The sequence below is a fragment of the Daktulosphaira vitifoliae genome, unplaced genomic scaffold (assembly GCF_025091365.1).
Source record: "Daktulosphaira vitifoliae isolate Bord-2020 unplaced genomic scaffold, ASM2509136v1 Scaffold_3, whole genome shotgun sequence".
NCBI lineage: Eukaryota > Metazoa > Arthropoda > Insecta > Hemiptera > Phylloxeridae > Daktulosphaira > Daktulosphaira vitifoliae.
The window spans coordinates 7591333-7615298 of NW_026099574.1; the positions used below are offsets into that span (position 1 = coordinate 7591333).

The 23966-nt window shown below is 28.8% G+C and overlaps 1 protein-coding gene across 1 annotated transcript in view; it reads left to right on the forward strand.

Moving 5' to 3' along the window:
* LOC126900380 (uncharacterized) overlaps positions 1-23966 on the forward strand; it is a 26433-nt gene continuing 2467 nt past the window's right edge. The window contains exons 1-4 of the mRNA XM_050676048.1: positions 1-254; positions 10165-10377; positions 18730-18831; positions 19514-19654. Of these exons, the coding sequence (XP_050532005.1) occupies positions 10240-10377; positions 18730-18831; positions 19514-19654 (381 nt within the window). The 5' untranslated portion in view covers positions 1-254; positions 10165-10239. The remainder of the gene's footprint in view (positions 255-10164; positions 10378-18729; positions 18832-19513; positions 19655-23966) is intronic.

The window sequence follows — 23966 nt, forward strand, 5'->3', positions numbered from 1 at the left end:
GGCTCTCGGTACAGTCGTTCGCCGACAATATTGCCGAACACGCGGTTGTTTTGAAAAATATTTGCCGGTTCGCTATCGACCTCAGTTAATCAGCCTTCGTTATCATCAGCGAACCGCCAGCCTATTGTTTTTAATCAGACGTGATCGTGCATTTGTCGAATTAAATTATACATAATAAATATCGAAATATTTTTGTTTTAATTTATACGTCGCAGTTTGGCTAACTGTATCTCCTTGACAACTACCCACAGCAAGTGAGTACACACAATTGATGCTGTATTTATTTGGTTTATGTATGTAAAATATTTTTCATTTAAATGAAACAATAAAATTATATCCAACTAAAGTTCGTTGAATAAAATTTCGTAGCTAATTAATAGAGTATATTTAATGTTCACGTGGTATATTTTCCATAATGTTTAGGTGGCAATATGACGTTTTGATTGGATAGTTTTTTTAGTTGAGTATTTTCACCTTTTAGCGATGAACCCAATTTATGTAATTTTTGAGTTATTTATCAATTATATTAAAAATATTCAACTGTGTACAGTAGTACCAATTTTGTTTCTATTGGTAGTTTAGTTCAGTCTCCTAAAAAATAGCCAATTTTAACTTGACCACATTCTCACTAAAACCATAGAAATAATATCACTTTAAAAGCTTATACTATGATTTATTATGTACTTCATGTTAATGTTAATCGATTTTACTTAGTCATAATTATCTTAAAACTATAAAAACTATAAAACTATAACAACATTCCATCATTAAGTTGAGCAAGTATAATAAATTTTTATTTTTTTAAGCACAATAAGATACTTGACTTCCGAAATATCTAAATGCTTCTTTAAATTGAATAGTATTTACATCAGATAACTATGAAAAAAAAATTAGCTTTAATTTGAATATCGAGTCGGACGTATTCTCATAAATTTGATAATCGTAAAGGACATACCGAACTCTGTGCTTGATAACGTACAAGCACGTGAATTGCCTATCCGGAACCCCTTAAATTAGCCTATTTTTTAAATAAACAATTGAGATGGCTAATAAATGTTACTGCAAGAAAAAAGTTTTATCGCGGTCGAGGCGAATCATCGGATTCTTTACGTTGATACTTAAATCATAATTGCATTATATAGTATTTGTTGATGTTTTATTTTTTTGTTCTCCTGTTAGAAATCAAAACAAATTCTAAATGAAATGTTTTCTCTCGGGTGATATACTTTATTAATAATCCTAATCTAGGTGTTATCTCTTCAACAGATTTGTAGGCCATTTTTTCTCGTCCGATATTAATCATAATAGAGTCATTAAACATTACACTTTCTACGATTTAAATGGGGATTAAAACGCGAGAAAGTAAACGTTGGGCGCGAGCCAAGCGGCTTGTGTATTGGTTTTGGGTCATTAAATAAAGGTTTCCAAGAGATGTACACGGCGTTAATGAATTTGTATCTCATTACACGCTGTTCTTGATAATGCGAGTATAAAAAAATAAATAACGTTACGTATGCCTGTGTATTAATAACGAAAAGAGCAACGTCGGCAACATAACCAAGTGCATTAATTCAACAAGTACGTCATTGGACAATTTTCCTACGTTCTTATCGATAGATTATTGCTGTTTTGCCGACATTACTCTGTACTAATAATTTCTCAACACGGAAATCATGTTTCGATATTCCCTATGTAAACGGAACAGACCATGAAAGAAAAGGACATGGAAAATTTGTCAGCCACGCTCGCTTTGCGTGGGACCTCACGCGTCTGTTTGTACTCCTAGTAAAAAACAAGTACGCATTGACCCCTGCAATGTTAACCTTTGGGTACCGACTTTCCGTCTGTATTTGAAAAATGTCTATAATTACCTTGCCAACGATTTTGTCGTTCAGGAAGCTGAAGAACTTACCGAGAACGAAATTCTCAAGTAGGTCAACATATTCAAATTACCGGCGACTTCATTTGAATTATCAACAGTCGCATAAGTATCGTTGTCGTTGATAAAATTTCAATTTTATTGAAACGGTTCTTTCGCGTGGACCTCGAAATTCAATTTTTTAGTTTCGTATATTTTACGGCGTTCGAATCACTTCGCATTCGGTCACGGCGAATCGCGTGTAATCTAAACGTTTACCAATTGAAATCCGGTTGCTGCCAGCAAATCGTTCGTTCGATTATAGGAATTAAATTATGTGGACTGAAAAAAAATCAATTTGTTCACGTATCGCGTTCATAATAACAATAATAATAATACAAAAACGTACTGTTGTCAGATAATTACATTCGATTTGTCTGTTAATATCTTATTACCTGCACGTTTAATCTCTGATTCTGTTTTGTTATATTTTATGAAAAAAAATATCACTCCATTATAACTTATTAGACGACACGTGTTTGAATGTAAACTTCGTTTTTCTCTCAATTTTTCACGTTTTCAGTTGACATGTAAAAATTGAAAAAATTTTATGTTTGTCCAGATCTAATGGTTCATTTTATTATATTTACTTCCCCTGCTTAACTTATTTTGAAGTCAAGTCGTACCGATAGCAACCGTTTGACACGTCGAAAAATATACTATTACTATTTTTATATTTACTCGATATTTTTAATCTTACAAAAATTTATTATAATCACTACACTGAATACCGTGTTATACGCGCGTTTTCATTTTGTATCGAAAATCAAATGACAACAATCCGAATGACGTATTGTAATAAAAATGTACCGGTTTTTTTTTTTTGTGTCGTCCACTGTTTATATTACACAGTTGGTTAATATTAAAATATGTATTCATATATCTAACTTGGTGCCTTTTTTATGAACACACTATTAAAATATTTACATTTTACCAGAAATATTCAATATTCATTTTTTAAATTAAAAATACTCAAGCGTTTCAGTAAAAAACTATTTTACACTCTAAATATTTGCATCCATCTATTAACATTTATGTACCGAAAATTTAAAAAATCTTGATAAATCTCATTAAAATCATTTACATTTATGTATGAATTATATTACTCTAAAAACTCAATTACTCGGTATGCATTTCCGGTTTGTAAGTCTTAACACGGTTTTTACCAAATCACAACAATAACTTTTAAACAAGTTAATTATTAAGTTCGTTTTTATTTACACGGATATTTATTACTTACAAGTGTTTTGATACTGGCATAACATTATGCAGATAATTAGCATTATGCTAATTGGTAAACCTACGTCGTTTACCGAAGTTAATTTATTTCACAGGTATTAAAATTTGTCAAATGTGATACATGTTTTCTATGTATTTCTCTTAAAACTTTCTAGTTTCTTACAACACTTGATAAACATTTATATATAGAACTGAAGTATAATCATAATTAAACTCATTAAAAACTAGATATTTGTTACACAAGTCATAAATAAAACTGATAATTGAATAATCGTTGATGTTTTCAATAACATTATTATTTTGTTTGGAAATGAAAAATTTCTTAAAATTAAGTCGTTGACATGTTGAAAAATCCCTCTAGTTTATGATTAATTGCTTATGAAAAATGACTATTAATGGCGTCGAAGAAACAATATTTATTATATCCTATCTATAATTTTTTTTATATTAAAATAAATAGTTAAAAATAACTGTATATACATATAATATCTCATTAATCTTTTTGTCTAGCAACAACGTAACTAATTACTGTCAAACAATATATCGTCAAATTTATATTAGTCAAAATGTCTTAAAAATTGTTAAGCATCGTATTTTATTACTAAATAAGTTTTTAAAATAATATAATAGTACGAAGTGCTTAAAGAAGATTTTTAATAAGGTTTTCACAACAGACAATTATTAAGTTGATATGATAAACGTTGAAGTAAGTAATCAATTAACTAATAAATACAAAGGAAATTTTAAGAACTATAGTGACCTCCAAGCATTTGAGAAGAAAGCAAATGTTTTGAAAAAGGTGCTGTCAAAATAACAAGATAAAATGCAAAATTATTTGCGTGAGATAAAAAAACTTAAGGCGTCACAAAAGATTAATAAGATACTATTCCTAAAAGAAAGAAGAAACATCCATTTCAGTAAGGTATATCTGCTCGTCGAATAAAAATGTTTGAAAAGAAAATAATCGAAACGAAACGAAATAATTGTGCTAATTGAATTGAAAATGTAAATAATTTAGAATAACAGATTTGAAAATATTTTATTTATTTACAAATATTATAATATAAAATTTGTTTTTTTTTATATAATAGTTATTAGTTTAGTATTCTAATTAACAGTTAAGTAATACTTTGTTGTAATGAACAATAATACATAATAATTAAAATGATATTATAAAAAATGTGATATTATTTTATTACATTTAAAAATTTAAATAAAGTCACTATGTTACATTACATTAAATTTAAAATTAATTTAAATAAATAATTAATTATTTATTTTTTATATCTAAATAATCGTTTTTACTAATTAGTAATAATTACAAAAAACTAGAGGTGATAGAAAAAATGTAATTACGGATTTGAAATAAGCGCAAAAATTTATTTAGAAAAAGTATAATTTTCTCTATTGAAAATTCCTTGTAGATCAGTTTAGACCAAATTATTTTCTGAAATGTTTGCATCAAGTTCTTAATTTTTTATAGACGTTTGCTAATAAAGTAACGAAATATGCAACTGCTTTATAATTGTTTAATAGTTTCTCCGTAAAATGTACAATAGTAAATTATTGAATATCAATTCGGTTTTAAAATACCGTTTTTTTATTGGTAGATCTTTGACCCGCGACTGGTATTTTTGTAATATATAAGGCAAAAAGTATAAATAAATACCTTTTCAGGTACGCACCAAGGCTAACACTAACAGAATTGTTTTTTTAATTGCCACTATTACGCCTTGTAAACACGAGTTGAGACCACAGCGGTCGATAATTACGGTTAATGTTTTTATTGGGGAGACGACACTGTCAATTGCAAGTGTGGCCCCGCGGTTCATCAGCGTCACCAGCGACATCGGTGGAAGACAAACGGTAAACCACGTTGAATGATCTTTGCAGTTACCAATATGACTTTACAATTGACTATTGTTATGGCTGATTGGCGTTTCTTAGTATTTTTAAATAATGTTCCCAATTAAATATATAAATATCAAAAACATCGGTATCGTTATAATTGTTCATTACGAATGCTGTTGCAGTATTTACCGCAGACAACCCGTTACCTTTACGGCGAGCGTATGTTTGGGCGAACAACCGTTTAGGTCGGAAACAGTGACTGAGTTTTTCTTATTACTTGATACAAATACGTGCGTAAATGCTCAGCCGAATTCGGAACGGATCGACCAAATGGCGTGGGAACAATGAAATTACATTATAATTCACTGTAAATCTATGTATACAGGGTGATTTTTTTATCATAACCCACTTAATTACTTACAGAATAATAATAATTTAAACAATTTTTTATTTTATTATCTTTAGTTACATATTATTCTTGAATTTTTAACTATGTAATACTTTTTAAGTTCATCCCTCGTGCCTTGTAAGGGGGTCAACTTCGTTTTTTTAAATGGTAACACATATTTTTAATTTAATAAAATGTTTGAGTTTTTAATTTAATAGTAAATGGCATTTGAATTTTTAATATAACTTAATTCGTTTATTAGATATAATCATTTAAAGTTTCAAATTTTTGAGTTAATATATAGGTATAATACACAAGGGATTACAAATACAGGTAGCTAATTGATTTTTTATGACATCGATATTAGCAGGTACACAGCATTGTTATTATCAATGATAGTAAGGCACATTATTATGAGTTTATAAATACACTAACTGACAATACAGAAAGTATATCAATTGATAATCATAATTGATAATAAACAATCCGTGACTGAGACAGCAATGTCATAAAAATGAAAAGTATTATATAGTTAAAAATTCAAGAATAATGTGTAACTAAAGATAATAAAAAAAAAAAATGTTTAAATTATTATTATTCTGCAAGTAATTGAGTGGGTTATGATAAAAAAATCACCCTGTATAATCTTCGACTATGCAATAAGAGCGTAATTGCTACAGAACAATATAGACAGACTCTAATTTACTCTACACCATAAATCTGTTTCCCTAAAATAACTTTACGGTTTACGAGAAATAGAATGACAAGCAACATAGAAATTATGAATGAAACATACGTGGGTTTTTGAAGTTTCAATTATTAACTAATAACAATATTGTTATTACATCTTGTAACGGTTAATAAGTAATCTGACACGTTTTTATGTGGTTTAAAGTTTTATGATTCAAATAACGCATTTTTTAGATTCATGTTTTCGTTAAAAGTTTCAACACTTCCATCATTTTCCAAAAATCACTTTTTATGTAGTTGAAATAGATATTTTTAATTATTTGTAAAGTCAATCGGAAATCATACGAAACATTGTATCTAAAATTTTTAATCAAACTGAGCAAATGTAATTTTGATGCGTATAATCTTAACTCAGTAAGCGTTTACAAAAATGTATATCGTGTATAGATTTAAAATAGACATAAATAATATAAAACGTCAACCAACTTGTCAAATATAGTATTCATATATTCATATTGTAAATAGGAGTCCCAAAAATACATTTATTAATATGGTCGCTACAATGTACGATGTATCGATTTAAATTAAACAAAAAACTTCAATCACATCAATATTTAATAAGATTAAATATTGATTTTTATCAAATTTGTTCATTTTAATAGTTCACCTTTTAACCAGTTAAGATTTATAAAATCAAATAAAAAATTCCTTATTTGCGTATTATTTTCTTTAATTATCTGGAAATATGTTGATAAAAAATATATGTCATTAAAAATGTAAACTACGTACAAATTGTTTATTCGTTACTTAAAGTAAACAGCAATTCAGACTTTCCAAATTATCAAATTCATAACATACTTAATATAATATAAAACAAGCTAAAAAGTTAACTGAACCGAATTCCGGTTTAATACGATTTTTTTATTCTACTATTAACTTATATTATCAATGAGTATTATTTAATGTCATAAACAAGTGCCATATAATTAAAAAGAAATTAATTAATTTATATAAATAAACGGATGTTCTTAACGGGTTTATTCCGTTGAAAAATAATAGCAATATTAACATAATTCTAATAAGTGTATTGCTCACAATTTACTTTTATTTGCTTTGGTAATTAAATACTTGTAGTAATTAATTAAATTATATTTTGTGAACTAATGTCATTGTACAATAGACTAAAAACTTTTTGTACAATTATATAATTTCCCATTAAATACAAATGTTTTCCGTCTATTGTGTTGAATTTAATTTATTAATTACTTTTACAGAAATATTAACGGTGTAATTTGAAATTTCGCTTCATTTAATTCGTAATAAGAACTATGTAAAAAAGGAAAAGCCTGTAAAAGGAACAAACTTGACATGTGTTTTGCACGAAAGTCATTGTTTTCTTCGTGAAAGTGTATGATCTTATAAGTATTTATGGATTTTAAGGCGTTGGCGAATCTCATACGAGAATCTCTGGGTGTTCAAAAACAACAGGTGTAATAAGCACGCATAGTTCATTTCAGTTCGCTTACAAAGTGTAACCACTCGTATACGGATTTGAATACGTGTATAAGAAGAAAGAGGTTATGGATGAGGTCGTGAGACAGTACACTTAAGATACTTTACGCGACTTATTTAAATGGATAAGAGGCAGATTGATAATACATTTGATAAAAATATTAATACTTGTTCTGTTTATTTACACGCGAGTTAAAAAACGTATGTGTTAATTTTCATAAATATATAGGAAAAAATTGTGTTATAACTAATTATCAGAGAACTATAGCCAAATAAAAATATGCAAATAACGGTAGTAAAATTAATTTTTTATTCATAAATAACATTGTACTAAAATAAAACAAAAGTACACGAGTAAATTTATACTTGATAACTATAAAATGCAAAAAACAATAATTTCTGAGTACTGATGTCACACTTTCCTGTACGGACAAACGGTTTCTTGAATCATGTTATGAAGGTACAAGCTAATTCGTTAGACTTAAACGCCCGCTATGTCAGATTATTGAGTACATTTTGTATGCCATTGTTGAGTACCCAAATGTCTACTGAAAAAATTAAAATATAAACGTTATTTATAAATATCTTTATCTTAATTACACGTTGTTGTACAGAAAATATATTCAACTGGCTTATTAATTTCCAACAAACCGATTAAATCACATTGAAGTTGCGTTAACACGGAAGTAAATTCCGACAACAGAAATGTTCTATTCTTAATCCGACGCGATCGCAGTGATCTCGCCACGGTCGGTGACTTTGACAGCCGCAGTTTTAACAGTGACTAAGGACGTGTCCCGAATTCTCGGCACGTACAACCCTAGTGAAGTAAAAATGTTCAACAAACGGACTTAAATAGTCATTATTACTTTATTCCGCGTGAAAACGTCGTTGAGACATTTTGACCGTTTGTTTGCCGGCAATGCAAATGTGGGACACTGAAATGTAGAACTGCTTCACTATTCATATTTAAAAAACAATTAACACGCATAGAGCATCTGGTATTTGTATCCGCAAACAGAGTTGGCACTTATACGATTCCGTCTAGTGATCTCTGACCAGCAATTTCAGGTTATTTTTCTACACCGGAGTCAATATCATGAATAATACTGTGTATCCCACACATAGGTATGTGATATTTTACTCAACAAATGGGTTGTAAATAAAATAAATACGCTGTCGCCTGGGTGGCCAGAAAATCTATGGACTGAGAATTACTATCGCTAGTACTATTAATTAGTACTAGTATTTTCAGAAAACCTAATGCAATTGTCCTGTTCGCCGAGTATAAGACAAAGAACTCATTGTGGTCAATTTATGGATCGTTAACGCTCACAATATTACAGTTGCTATACTTTTCCAAGCCTTGTCCGACGTTTACTATGGCGTTGATATGATTATTGTTAAACTTCACTTTTAAAATAAACATAATGTCTCCTTGATACGCATCGTTTATTTAGAAAATACTAAAAAAAAATCGTCTGGCGTAAGCATATTTCATTTTATCATAATTTGCATCAAATCTTAAAATAAAGAAAATACAAGCACTTGAAAAAATGTTTAAGACTATTATCTACAGAATCTACAAGTATCATTATTACATTTGGTCATTTCTCGGAGGAAATAAACACGACCAATTTAACCTTTTGCAAATCCGCGAGGTATCATAATGGGTACTTTTAACATAATATACTTTCTTATTATTATATATTTTTTTCAAACTCTTAATGGTTTGAAAGTCCAAGTAACGATTAACATAAAAAAATTGCTTTCGTAAGTGATATGATCTATAAGCACATTGTACCTACACACAATGCACTTTGACCGTTATGTTATCCCCATACGATAAACTAGCATAGTCTATTAAACTATGGAACTTAAAAAATATGTAGTCAAAGAAATTAAATATGCACATAAACATATGCATATTAGTCCCGTCCTTGAACTCTATGTTTTTCTACTGACAGTAATGGGCGCATTGTTTGTTTTTGAAATAATAAAACAGCTAAATAGCCTAAGAGAACTGTTCTATAAAAACTTTATGGACCAGTGTTGATTATTTATGATTTGTTAGTATGCATCGAGTCCAATCTTGTATAAAATTAACACACATTTTCCATACTATCTCCAAGTTTATTTTTGAAGTAATTACATTATTAAAGATTAATGTGAACGGATGATGTCACATATATAAAAGAATATATGTATATCTCATTCAAGTACCTTAATTTAAAGTTGAGATATTCATACCTACTATAAAGTATTTACACACATTTATATTTGTAAAGTTCATTAATTTCGTAAGGAAAATGTTTCTAACTTATTATTCTAAACGAAAAAAGTAAATGGCAGATCGAATGACATTTATAAAATTATAGATTATTAAAATGGTTATAAAATAACCACCTGGATATTTTATAATCGCAGAAAGCAACTTATACTTATTGTCTATTACCGTGAAATTAATATAGTTTTCTCGTTTTCGTTGCAATAGTTTATTATTTAATCATTGCCATAAAATTTATTTATAAACCATTTCTTAATTTATGGATTTTATTTTTTACAGATACCGGAAATAAAAGTTGTCCATCGAATGTGGGTGAAACGGTCATAAAACCGCAAGCCCCGGAGTACTATTGTGATGACCGTGCGGACATTGTTGCGTGCGGCCTTGCTTGCCGCTTTAATCGCAGCAACCACAAGTCAGACTGACGACGTTGCTAACGATTTGGCCATAACATCAACCATCGAAAACTTACCAGAGATAGTTGATGATGAGGTAAGAATTCGACATGCATTTACTTACCATTCAACATAACATTTACATTGCATAGAGTCGGAGGAGCACAGCGCTTTTCTGATTGCGTGACCAACGCATGATAACTGGTTTTTGTTTCAACTTTTAAAACATGAATTATAGACCAAAATTTCTAGTGGAATTTTTACAGAAAGTATTTTCCCGTATAATCAACGAAAAATCTACTAATTATATTATATTATAAATTTAATTTTTTTGAGGTGAAATATAGGTTAAAAATTGAAATGCTCCTTTTTGGAATTTCTAGAATTATACATTTAACTACTCCTGAAGCGCGATCATAATACAGGGGAGCAAAATACTTACATGGATATTTTAAAGATCGTATATTAAACTCATAGAATTTTTTACCCAAAAATATACGAAAGATTTTATTGTACACAACGGTAACAAATGAATAAATTGAATGAATTGAATCGCAACAGTTAACGTTTTACGAGTAAATGAAAGATTTAAAAGTGACAACATTCTACCAAAAATTTTTGAAATAATTATAATTTGTATTTCATTTTTTACTCACATTTTCATATTACTCTTAGTACATTGTTCAAAGCGTGTTTGGTATTTCTATTTTATTGTGAATTGTCAACGGTGTTCATGCAGTCATAACATAATAAAATACATCGAAAAAAACTATTAGCACCTTAGTTTAGAAGGATGTCATTATATATAACATTTTTCGCTATGAAAATCAGGTTAGAATTGTTAAAATTTTCTGAAGAAGCTCATAGTCGTTAATAATTGAAAAGTATTGACAGTAGCACGTTATTTTTTTATATATATTTTTTTCGAAATACAACACGTTTACTTTGCCTATCATATATTAATAGGTTATCGAACAGACCAAACCTGAACGTAATCGAGGGAAATTTCCTATAAGTGGGTCAGAAAAACGAAGAACAAACAATGAATTATCACTGTAATCGTCCATATAATTTTCGACATAACCGCAAAATAAACCTGAGTGGTTAGGTTTGGCTTAGTTGAATCGCCTGATCTTTTACTTTCAACATTTCTTATATACACACTTAGTTGTTACTACTGTTTACGTTAAAAAAATAAAATAAATAGCCGAATATCTGTTGGTTTGTTTAAACACTAAATATTTTCAGTCTCAATTAAAAATTTTCGACATTTTAACCTAAACCTAAACTACTGCATACAATAAATATGTATTCAATGCATAACGTTTTATAGGCTACTATTTTTAAAAATCCGTATTGCCGTAATAGTATTATTTTACATTTAATAGTGTGGTAAGTTTAGGTAAACGTCAGATCTTTCCTATAATTCATTATTTAGCAATAGTAACGTGTTCCGTGGATAATTATTATCTCATATAGCTCTTTTTAATAAAATATATATAAGAGATGACGAATTTTTAGAACACGTTTGTGGTATTTAACGACATAAGATGCCCCCAATCAACTAACTATTTTGAGATTTGTTTCATGTCAATGAATATTTTTAATGAGGACCAACTTATTTTAACAACCTTCGTCCATGTTCTTGGAACCATAAAAAATAAAATTGATCACGGTAGAATTTAGCAGATTAAAGCTAATCATCATTTTAACTGCCACCATAGTTTAATAATTATAAATAACAATAATAGAAAATATTATTAACAATAATATTTTTATATTAATAATAATTAATTTGCTAATGATTTTGTTTGAACAATCTTTTGATAAGAATTTTTTGAACTAGAAATATACAAGTACCTTAATATTTACTGATATATAAGATTGACGCGTTCAAACTATAGTTTGATTGAATTCTAAGCGCGTGCGTTAGGTCTTATCAAGATTTAAAAAACTTGCATTTGTTGTTGAAGAAATAAGAACGGAAACGTGATCCGTTCAAAATAAGTATATAGCCGTTCGTGGAGTACTCGACAAAAAACATACTATTATAATAATTTATAATGTGCGCAGTGAGGACTATCGGCCTCAATACCAAGCACCGTTTAATTCAACACATGATTCATTAATTAACGGTTACTTGTTGCATTTTGAATGTCCATTCGTATAAAACGAATAATATGCGTTATGAACAATATTGTTCTTAAGAAACGCATAAAGAAGAAGGCGTGAAAATATTAGATCTGAATCACATACACAGTTAATGGTAACAATTAAACTGTTCACTCGATACTAATCCATATTGATTGACATTAGCTAATGGATAGAACTAAGCTCGTATTATTTGTTCCTCGATTGAATTACGATGAGATTGAATTTGAAATTGGTGAACATTTTGGTTTAAGAGAAAAATGTGCTAACCACAGATGTTACTCAGTAATAGTTCATAAAAAATGAGCAAAGTAAATTGTAAAGTGAAATTTTAGCACCACACATCCTCGTCGATAAGTGCACATTAATAATGTTTAACGGTTTGGACTTTGCATTACGCTGGCCGTTTAACAATATATAACAGTTCGTGTGCGTATCCGCCCTCGCCGGATCTCCTATTGATCCCGGTGCTCACTTGGCGACAAACAATAGACACAGAAAAATGTTCAATCTTAAAAAGAAAAAACATATTACAGTACTGAAGGTCCAATGATGTACAAACCTATTGAGACCATTATGAACCACTGACGATACCCACACGCCTCTCGTTTAATTTTTTTTTAAATAACTACACGACGGCCTCCGAACTGGGTCAATTCCCGCACAACTTGTGTGAACGCGCAAACACAAAACAGTCAAAGAGCAATTTTAACAACATCTTATTCTTAGACTCGTACGTGATCACTTGTTTCGGTGGGTTTGCTGGGCATCAATACTACTACACTCGGCGTACGATACTATTGTACTTTGTTGACCGACTCGAATGCGGCAAGTCGTGGGTGTGAGTTACTAAGTAGTGGCGTATTGAAAAAGAAATTGTTCATAGAGCGGTCGGTATCAATGCGATTTGGTCGATGGATCCATTTATTGATTCAACATGACCCGTGTCATTTGTTAACGCAACGATTTATCCTGTGTAAGCAAATAGAGATCCATGCAAAAAACAAAGGGGGTTCGCGTACAATTTCCTTAAATAATGTCCAAGATTACTCCGGAACGAAATAGTGTGTACAATTGATGGTAGATAGGATAATCCACCGGTACTGGTAAGACGAACGTCTACTATACCGCAAGCAATGCACCATAAAAAAATACACGTGGCATTGCTCGAATAATAGCGGAAATCACTTTGAAGGCGTTAAATGCAGATTTACCGTTGATAGGAACGAAATCAACAATACTTCGGTTTTTTACCGAGAAGTTCTCACGCTAACACTTGATCGCACGTTCACATGAAAACATTAGCAACTCAGCATTTGTATTTAAGCCAAAAAAAAAAAAAGGTTTAGCATTAAAAGGACATCAAATTAGCATAATTACTGAAATGAAAACAATTATCTAGATAAACATCATCTTAATTTTGTTTATGAATATGTTTGCTCACACAATTAATATTTTTTTTGTCAATCATAGTTTTTTCACACGCCATAAACAATATACTTTAATATTTAAAAAACTTAATTCGAAAATTATAAGTATTCAAATTTTATGTTGCAAATAAACTTCAAAATTTATAAAAAAAAAAGTACATTATAGTTTTTTTATTCGACGAAGCATAAATTTTGGTTTGCTAAAATTATATGTCAATAATCACAAACGATTGCTTTTTTTTTTTTTAATTAAAAATTTTATTTCATTATTAACACTATTAAAATACGAATTTGATGATGATCTTGAAAATTATTGCGATATCATCTGTAAAAAAAAACAGATCTATTGATAGGCAGAGTGAAAACCAAGCCTTCGGATATAGAACATCAAAAATAGAAGAACTCGATGTCTTCGAACAATAGACATGATATAGACCATTCGTATTCGGTTAATGAACGTCAATGGAAAATAGAATTCATTTGTGTCATAGTTCATATAAACAAAATGACAACAGAGAAACGATAATATGTAGAGTGAAACAGAAACCAAAATCGTTCCATTAATTTGCTATCGAGTAATGATTAAATTTCAATCCGATCGTTATTGTCAAAACCAGTCTACTTAAATGGAATCTTTTATAAATCATAGTAGTCATATAACTATTATTATCACCGTATCAATCGTTGGTCATAAGAGATAACTGATTGGTCAGCGAAAACAAAACGTATAAATTGTAAGTGTTCAGACTTTGAAATTAGAAATCATTTATATGATTGGATTGGTATTTTATAAAAACCATTTTACTGCAGAGTAATTTTTGCTCATTGTACTCTATTAGGACAAGCTGCATAAATCGAAATCTTCAATATTATACACATCTTTATGTGTCACATGTTATCACTAATTTATGTATATTCTAGTCTTTAAAGCGGATGTATTGACGTCTTCCATTGTACAAGTCAATACATTCGATTTTGCAACTCGAGTTTTGTTCCGGAAAATTGGACCATTAATAATATAAACGCATCTTGTTCCACATTTCCGACTATGCCTTTTAGTCTGGGACTTAAATAAAATTGACTAGTTATTTTTATAATCGAACAAAATGCTAACGATTTTCACCTGTGATTCTTTGACACCGATTGTAAGTAAAAACCATCGGCGATTTTATTCTAATTTTTATATGAAATATTTCACGAATAATGTTGTTTTATTATAATTAATGAATTTGTCACATAAATTTTTATTTAAGTTGAAATAAAAAATGATTTTCACATAAGTTTGATTTAAAAAAAAAAACATCAAATACCATCTGACAACATAACTTAAAACAAGGTAAAGTTATTGCCATTCCATAGTTTAAATAGTATGAATAACAACAAAGTTAAGGGTAACAAGTTTCCATATAGCTGCAAAGAATATCGTCAAAATTTCTAGTAAAAATATTATGAACATTTTTACTGTGATTTTGATTATCTCACTCAGTACATTCAGAGTAACTCGACGTTGTTCCGGCTACTGGTCATAAACGCTACATTTTACATATAAACAAAAACCCGATGACAACAAGATTTGTATTGGAAAAAATTGTATCACAAAAGATTTCTAAGCCAATATTTTAACTACAAAAAATTTGTAACGACATGATTCAAATTTTTACGTCTATCTGCTCTCATTATTAACAAAAAAACAACATCAACCACTCCCGACAAATGAGATCGTTGAGAGATTTAACTGCAATAACAACGAGCAAACAGAAGAATTTATTTTCATATTAGTTTTTCTTCAATGCATTATGGATATTTTACGTCCGGCGCATTACAACCCATTCTATTAATGTGATACCAAAACACATTTAGCCAAGTGTTGCGGCGTTACCGTTGTCCAGTACAATATCGTCGACACTCAAACTCTTACCGGCAGTGCTATAACAGAACAACTCCACAAACGTAAAGTTATTATCCAAATGCGTTCGGTTGTGTTAATGCTTCCGTTAACAAAATAACACTCCAAGACGGACCGCGTGCGCGATTCCACGAAGCCCATTGGGTCGTTCATCGTCCACTGTGTAACGGTCACCTAATTATTATTGTTGCTACTACCGACAGCACTGCTGCTGTGAGATTACAGGCATGTGTGCGCTCGTAATAACACGGTCTAAGTGTATAAGGTACATGCATTATTATAAACGCGCATTGTACTTGTGTGGCGTCGAGTGCGTGCGACAGGATGGTAAGGCGTTCGACCCAATTTCTTCTTCGGCGCGGAAACAATTGGAAACGCATTTTGAACGAGAGTAAATGCACGAGAAAATCAAAATGAAAAAACGCTATGTGTGCGGTACAATAACAAAATCATACCGATCGATTTCGATTATGAGTCCTCTCAACACTGAAAGCGAAAAACCGTCAACATTTTAATTACTCGTGACCCAATTATACGGTCCGTCGACTATGAGGATTTTTTCGGAACATCGGTTCGATAACGTTTTTGGTTGGCAGATGTAGTAAATTTACTCACCCGCATTGTACGCCTACAATATAAACAGATTTTGCATCGTTTCAATGGTGTTAAGACATTATTAATCAATAGATTGAATTAGGACATCACCTGCAGTTTAAAACATAAAACATTGAGTGTTTAGTTTTCACAGTATTCATCTTTGTATTTTCAATTTACTATTTGCACGTATTAATTTTCATGAATTTTATTGATAAAACTCGAAAGTTTCTCTAAGATAAGTAGTCTAATTAAAAACGTACACGACGTGGGTATGTTGTTATCATGAGTCTTGACCTTATTTTAAGTTAACCCTGCGAGTCTTAAGAACCCATTGAATCGGTTATAGTAATTTATATTAAATGCTGTTAATGTGTCGAAGTTTCTAATGAAACTATTCATGGCTTGCTGGTCACATGTTGATGAATAAAAAACATAATGGGAATCGTGCTGGACTTTTTTTACCATATTAGAGTTTTTTATCGTATACATTTTATGTAACAGTTAAAAGAAAACATCAACATATCAGTCGCGTTCCTTATATTTTTCCGTCTCATTGAAATTATTAACATTTGCCTCACTCATGAACTATTAGGATCTTCGATAAACTTAGTAATCAGGCTCTGAAAAACATTTACATTTCACAAGAGCAAATCAAAGCAGCAATTTGTATTTACAACGAGTTTTTATTCACCACTCTGGTCTAAATAAGTTAGCAGTTTAATTGCAAATAATAACATAGTAATCGTCCAATGTCAACATACATGAGATCGACGCTGATTAAATAATCAGATTCGACCAGACAAGCACGTCGCTTTTTTATAATCGCCTAATTATTACTCTTGGATGGCACGCATTATAGATTTACGGATAACATATAGCCGTGTGACAAGCATGAAAGTACCCATGTGTATTTATGTATTGTTAAAAACCATTTAGACGAGAAAATTTTTTTGTCATGTCTTGATTATCTGTAATTTAGGCAATACGATAATAAACGAATGAGTCTAATGTTCTCAAGAAGTTTTCTAATCGTTTTAAAATGTTTTTAAATAAAATATTTGCTCTTTTATGCAATAAAACATTTTCTCACGAACAGTTGTCACTAATTTTATTAAAATTTTTAAATACTTGAGAAATTAAAATAAGATCATTTTCTATTTAAGAAAAACAATTTATATCTCATAAAATGTCTAAAATAATTTACTACTTTCAAAAACAGTTTAATAAATATATCCAGCAAAAGTGTCTAATAAGATATTTCAAGCAATTGCTTAAAATAATAACCACAATTACATTATTAATAAATTAATTAAACCATGACTTGTGCTATGTTCGTATTCTTATGATTGAAATACAAATTACTTTCTACAAAGCGTGAAGATATAGAATTAATGAAAGATGGCCATAGTCAGTACTTTCTGGTGTTATTTTTTATGGCGATTTAAAAAAAAGTTATAACAAATTAACATTTCAAACATATCTTCAATTGAATGTTGATTTAATCAAATAATAATTCGATACACTTTCTCATCAACGACTGGAAGGTACTAAAATTCAAATTCTTTTAGTGTTATTTCGTTTATAATATTACTGTGTTGTGTACAGAAGAATAACTTCTTTATTTTCAACCGTGCAAATATTCTTTACATAAAGAGTTAGACATCAAAATATAACCGCGAACATTTCACACGATGGTGTTAATGATAGATAATGTGACAGGAAGATATTAATGATGCCATTTCACCAAACGTAACTATGCTAGAGCCAGTACAACTACACATTTTTGTTAAATATATTTTAAAGCCAAATGACACGTTTCGTTCAACAGTTATACCATCTACGTGTAGTTCATTTGTGGGTAGAATAATAAGTTATTATTTGTATTAGGCCCCTATTATTGAGTATAGTAAAAAATTGTAACGCAAAAATCTACTAAATTCAAAGACTTGAACGCACGTGAAAAATTTTCCACGTTCCAATTTCTATTACATTATTTATAATTTGAATACGTTTACATATTATAATTTTTTTATTCGCAAGATGATGTAATGTAACGGAATCAAATCGAGACAGCAAAACGGCCACTGATCATTGGTAACAAGAGTATCACATGGAGTGGAACTAATAACTGTGTCCGTTACAAGGGCGAGTGTTATATCTAAAAACTGTATTTTATGGAAAAAATGTAGCCAAAGTTTTCAGTATATCGAGTTTTATATCCATTATATTGTTAATTAGAAAAATTAAATGATTTTATGATTGAGACTGATAAACTGTTAATCAATTTCATACACATTCACCTTAAACTACATTTTACTCTTAGTTATTTTATTATTTACACTACTAACATTAATTTTTTTAATAGGAATCAAATAAATCTGCAAGTCAAGATTTAAAGCCAACAAAATACCATTATTATCCACACAACCAACACATATACTTATTGCCTGAATGTGCTGTCCAACAGGTAATTAAGCATCAAATTGAAAATGTTTTATTTAATATTTTCATTACTAAAATTGTTATATTTATTATTAAATTATTATATTTAATACACGACAATCGTGGGTTAAAAAAATATTTAAAATTTTATTAAAAGATATTAATAATTTGTCGTAGCTTTCGCGGGCACAGTAAACCTTTGATTTTCAAATTTTCTAAATGATGTAAAATTTATTTATTTTTCTAGAATAGTTAATATAATATTACATAGAAATAATTAATAAGATACTTACTTCAAAACCATAAAATTCATAGTTCGTCTGGCTATCAATCAAATTAATCTTATCTTTACAATACTAAGTATAGTTTTAATATATTAGCAACATAACACTGCCTATTTTACTACGTATAAATTATTATTTAAGTGTGTCTCGCCATTTTTAAGGGAAGACGAAAAATACTTCTTACCTAGCGCAATACAATTTTATTAAATATATTAATTAACTTTAAAAATTAAAACGAGTAGCTTTTAATGGATACACATTAGTATCCCATAAGTACCATTACTCAATTTGAAAAGTTATGCTAACTGATATTAATAATTTTGACATTTCCTTGTCTGTGGATAGTTTAGTGTCTGAAGACACTAAACTTTTTATTTATACATTTTTAATTTGACTTTTGAAATGTTTACTTTCTATTTACAGGTCTGCAACGCTGTATATGTCCGGTTAAACTACACACAACCTTTATGTGCCTGTCCTTCCAGATACAAAGAACCATGTTCAGCGTCATTGAATGCAGACGATTTGCACACCACAGAATTGTCAGCTGACAATACTGGCAAAGTGAGTTCATTGCAAACGCTTTTCCAGCGTGATTTATTTTTTACTTAAATTGTGCTCAGGTATCACAGAATATTGTTTATTAGCGCGAAAATATTCCAAAGAAAACAAACAAACGCTTGTCTTATGTCAAACTAAGCAGTACATATAAATATATATATTCAATAAAAACAATAAAACTTTCAATTAGATGTCACTATTTAATGGAGGCACATAGTCGTCTTGTTCCGAATAAGGAGATTTTACTGAGCCCACTTATGTCCTGCTAAAACGTGTACCGACGAGGAAGTGCACAAAATATTAAAAAACAATGTCTTGAAATGATTAATATCGTCGACTAGCAATAAACCTAGATGCTCTAACACGATATTGCACAGTATATTTATAAGTAAAAAAATAATAACAATAACAATAACTTTTTTACATCCACATTATAGAGATTTATTATAAATATAAAACATGAAAAACGATGCTATTCTGTTTGTTAGCTTTCTTTCAGTCATTAAAATATACGTATTATATTATTTCAAATGGACTGACGATAGTTGTGGTTTTTCAATGCTATATACGATGGGCATGATGATAAAGGTCATGTGATGTACGTTTGATCATATTGTTATGGCTTAGACTAGCCGTCCAACACAAACGTCATAATGAAATATTATCTTTTTAAGAAAAACATTAAACGTGACAAAATTAATTAAAATATCTCTTTAGGGTGTTTACATATTAAAACATACCAAAGAAAATATATATATTGTATATATAATATAATATGTATTATAACATATATATTTAATGACTTAATTTGTACAAGAATGACATACAGTAAATATTAAATCTAGAAAAGGAGTCTCTTACCTTTTTAATGTCTGTTTGTTTATTTCATTTAAATGTAATTCATAGCCGTGTCGAGTATAACATACTTAATAGATTTATTTCTTAATTTATAATATTACATTTCATCATAATATCATAAATCAGAATTAGAACTAATAATTTTTTTCTTTTTAATCGCTCTATAAAACGTTGATGTAAATTAGATACAGTTAACTTCCACCAATTAATAATTACTTTACGTCAACGATGTGAAACATCTGCCAGATTTCTTCACTATGTAAGAGTTCTTATGTTCTTGTTCCTGTTTAGTTCTATGTTCTTCATATCGAAAAAATTAAATTGCCCATAAAATTAATTTTGCATAATTCATAAGATGGTCAATATGAAAATATAAGTTCAAAAAACTTCTGAAATATGTGTTAGTTTGACTTAATTATAATAATTATAATTTTGCGATTATCGTAAAACATATTCAAAAATATAAGTATTCAAATTTACAAAAATATGTTAACATTTTTAGATGAAATATAAAAACTTTAGTCGTAATATAATAGTAAAATTACAGTGAAGACCGTATTTCATTCAAAATTAAATTAAATTAATCGAAATGAAAAAAAAATAAAATATTAAATAAATTAAAATTTTTTTTTTTAAATTTCATTTTTTTTTTTTTTGCATTAGAAAACTGGCTATGGGAAACTTAAGATTGTCAGTAATGTAGGTGACCTTTTTCATTTAGTTATTTCAGATAAATTACCGAAGTCGGAAAAAACTAAATATCATCTTTAGCAGTGTAAAATAAACGATCGTGAAAAATTGAACATTTCTGACAAAGATATTTTAATTTAGGCTTAACATAAACTTGATGATAACGATGAAAAAATTGCCAAAACAACATATATGTATAGTTTTATTTTAAATCAATATAGATAACTTGTTTATTAAAAAACTTACTTAGTATCATACAATTTTAACAATTTGTGGAGAACTTAACACGTCCATAAAAAATTGTATTACATATGAACACTGCAATATCATTCTGTTAGTTAAAAACATACAACTTTGTGAAATTTTTTGTTTTTTAAGATTGATATTCTTACTTTTAGTATGACCGAGTTGTTTAAACTATTTATAAAAAAAATAATAATAAGTTCAGAACACACAATTTTTTCTCAAATCGACCCATATTGAAGTGCCATCCGTGTACCGTCATTTGAATTGCTAATAGTATGATTATTATTTACACAATATAAACTTTTCTCTTGGTTTAGCAAACTTGCGACAATCATGTCTTTTGTATAAAATTGTTAGACTTTTCATTTCTAATACATTTAAACTACTTTTTGCCTTAAGCTATACGCTTAAATACACTTCTGTGCTTACTAAAGAAATACATACACAAATGGTCACGAATAATCGTGTACATATTATTATTATTATTATTTATTACTGATGTTATCGTTATTGACACAGTACGTGTGTATAATACGGAAACGCTCTTTGTTATTTGATTCCATATGCATACATTTCATATCACATTCATTAAAATTCAACTGTCGATGATTTTACATCCCTTATTTGACACATACAAGTTCTGAAATAATTAAAAATAACAAATTAAGTACAAATTTCACATTCGTTTTTATCATAAATTCATTTGGTTGTAACCGAATTAATGAAACATATTTTATTTAATTAATAATTATTAATTGACAAGAAATGTTTAAAAAAAATAATAATAATAACTATTGAAAAATACCTTACCAATTTTGGAAATCATTTAATTTTTATTTACTGTCCTCAGAAGTCTTCAACATGGTCGTGTTATAACAAATTCATAATATTTTATTATTTATACACGAGCTATAGATATTCAGTTAATCTTCTCGGTAACTTTACTGTTAAATTATTTTACTTATAAAAGAAAAAAACAAACCCAGCACAGGGGGGTCGTGGCACAGTGGTGATGTGGCATAGATGGATCAAGAATAATGATATCTGACAGTGATTAAAATCACTATAAAAAAAAAACGCTTCGATGCAAATCTTTAGATAGTGTTTAATTTTAAAAAATTGGTGGATTATTCCAAAAGCTACATGATCTGCTAGTTCATTATTAATATCCTAATTAAGATAAAGTATGTAGAATGAAAAAGGGATTATTAAAAAATATTATTTCTCATAAAAAAATAATGTTGATCCATACACTTTTCAATATGTCATAGCATTATAAAGTTAAAAATGTAAAAAATAAAATCGAGAATTTTCACACAATAATAGCATTTGGTAGCCATTTTCACCGTGAAGATAAAATAAAGTCCGAAATTTTTTTTTCGCATAATAAAGTAGATTACATTAGCTTTAATTTAAGATATATATAAAAGTGTCAGACTTTCCGGAACACTTTCAAAATTTAAGTTGAAAAAGTAAATTTTTTGTGAAAAAGTTGTCATTTTAAATCCCCCCCTGTGGGCAGGTAAAGGGTCAGATATAAAAAAATTATATACCAAATGATAGGTAAAGACATCATGCATCTATAAAAAAAAAATTATATTGATCCATACATCTTTCAAAAAGTTATAGCATTATAAAGTTAAAAATATAAAAAAGAATTTTTTTACAAAAATCGTATTTTTTTTATTAAGTTTAATGTCTGTTTTCACCATGAAGATAAAATAAAGTCCGAAATTTTTTTTTACCATAATAAAGTATATTACATTAGCTTTAATTTAAGATATATATAAAAGTGTCAGACTTTCCGGAACACTTTCAAAATTTAAGTTGAAAAAGTTCTACTTTTTACATGCATTTTTTAGATTTGAACGCCCCTCGTATATAGGGAAATGGTCCGATTTAAAAAAATAGTATGTCAAATGAAAGATGTATATGAATACTACTCCTCATAAATAAATTGTACTGATCCATACATTTTTCAAAAAGTTATAGCATAATAAAGTTAAAAATGTAAAATACAAAATCGAAAATTTACACACAAAAATAGCATTTGGTAGCCATTTTCACCGTGAAGATAAAATAAAGTCCGAAATTTTTTTTTTTGCATAATAAAGAAAATTACATTAGCTTTAATTTAAGATATATATAAAAGTGTCAGACCTTCCGGAACATTTTCAAAAGTTAAGTTGAAAAAGTTGTCATTTTAAATCCCCCCTTGTGGGCAGGTTAAGGGTTAAATTTATGAAAAAAATATACCAAATGAAAGGTAATGATATTATGCATCTATANTTAAATGATAGGTAATGACATCATGCATCTATAAAAAAAAGAATTATATTGATATGATAAAAAGTTACGGCAATTTTTAGTAAAAAAAATTGAAAAAATTTCGAAAATTAGCGATTTTTAAATTTGTAATTTTTTTGGAGGTTTCCCCCTTTTACGGGGAACGAGGGAATTTTTTTCAATTTTTAAGGGTAATGTCTTCGACTAGATACGATTTGTGATCTTTTGACGTATC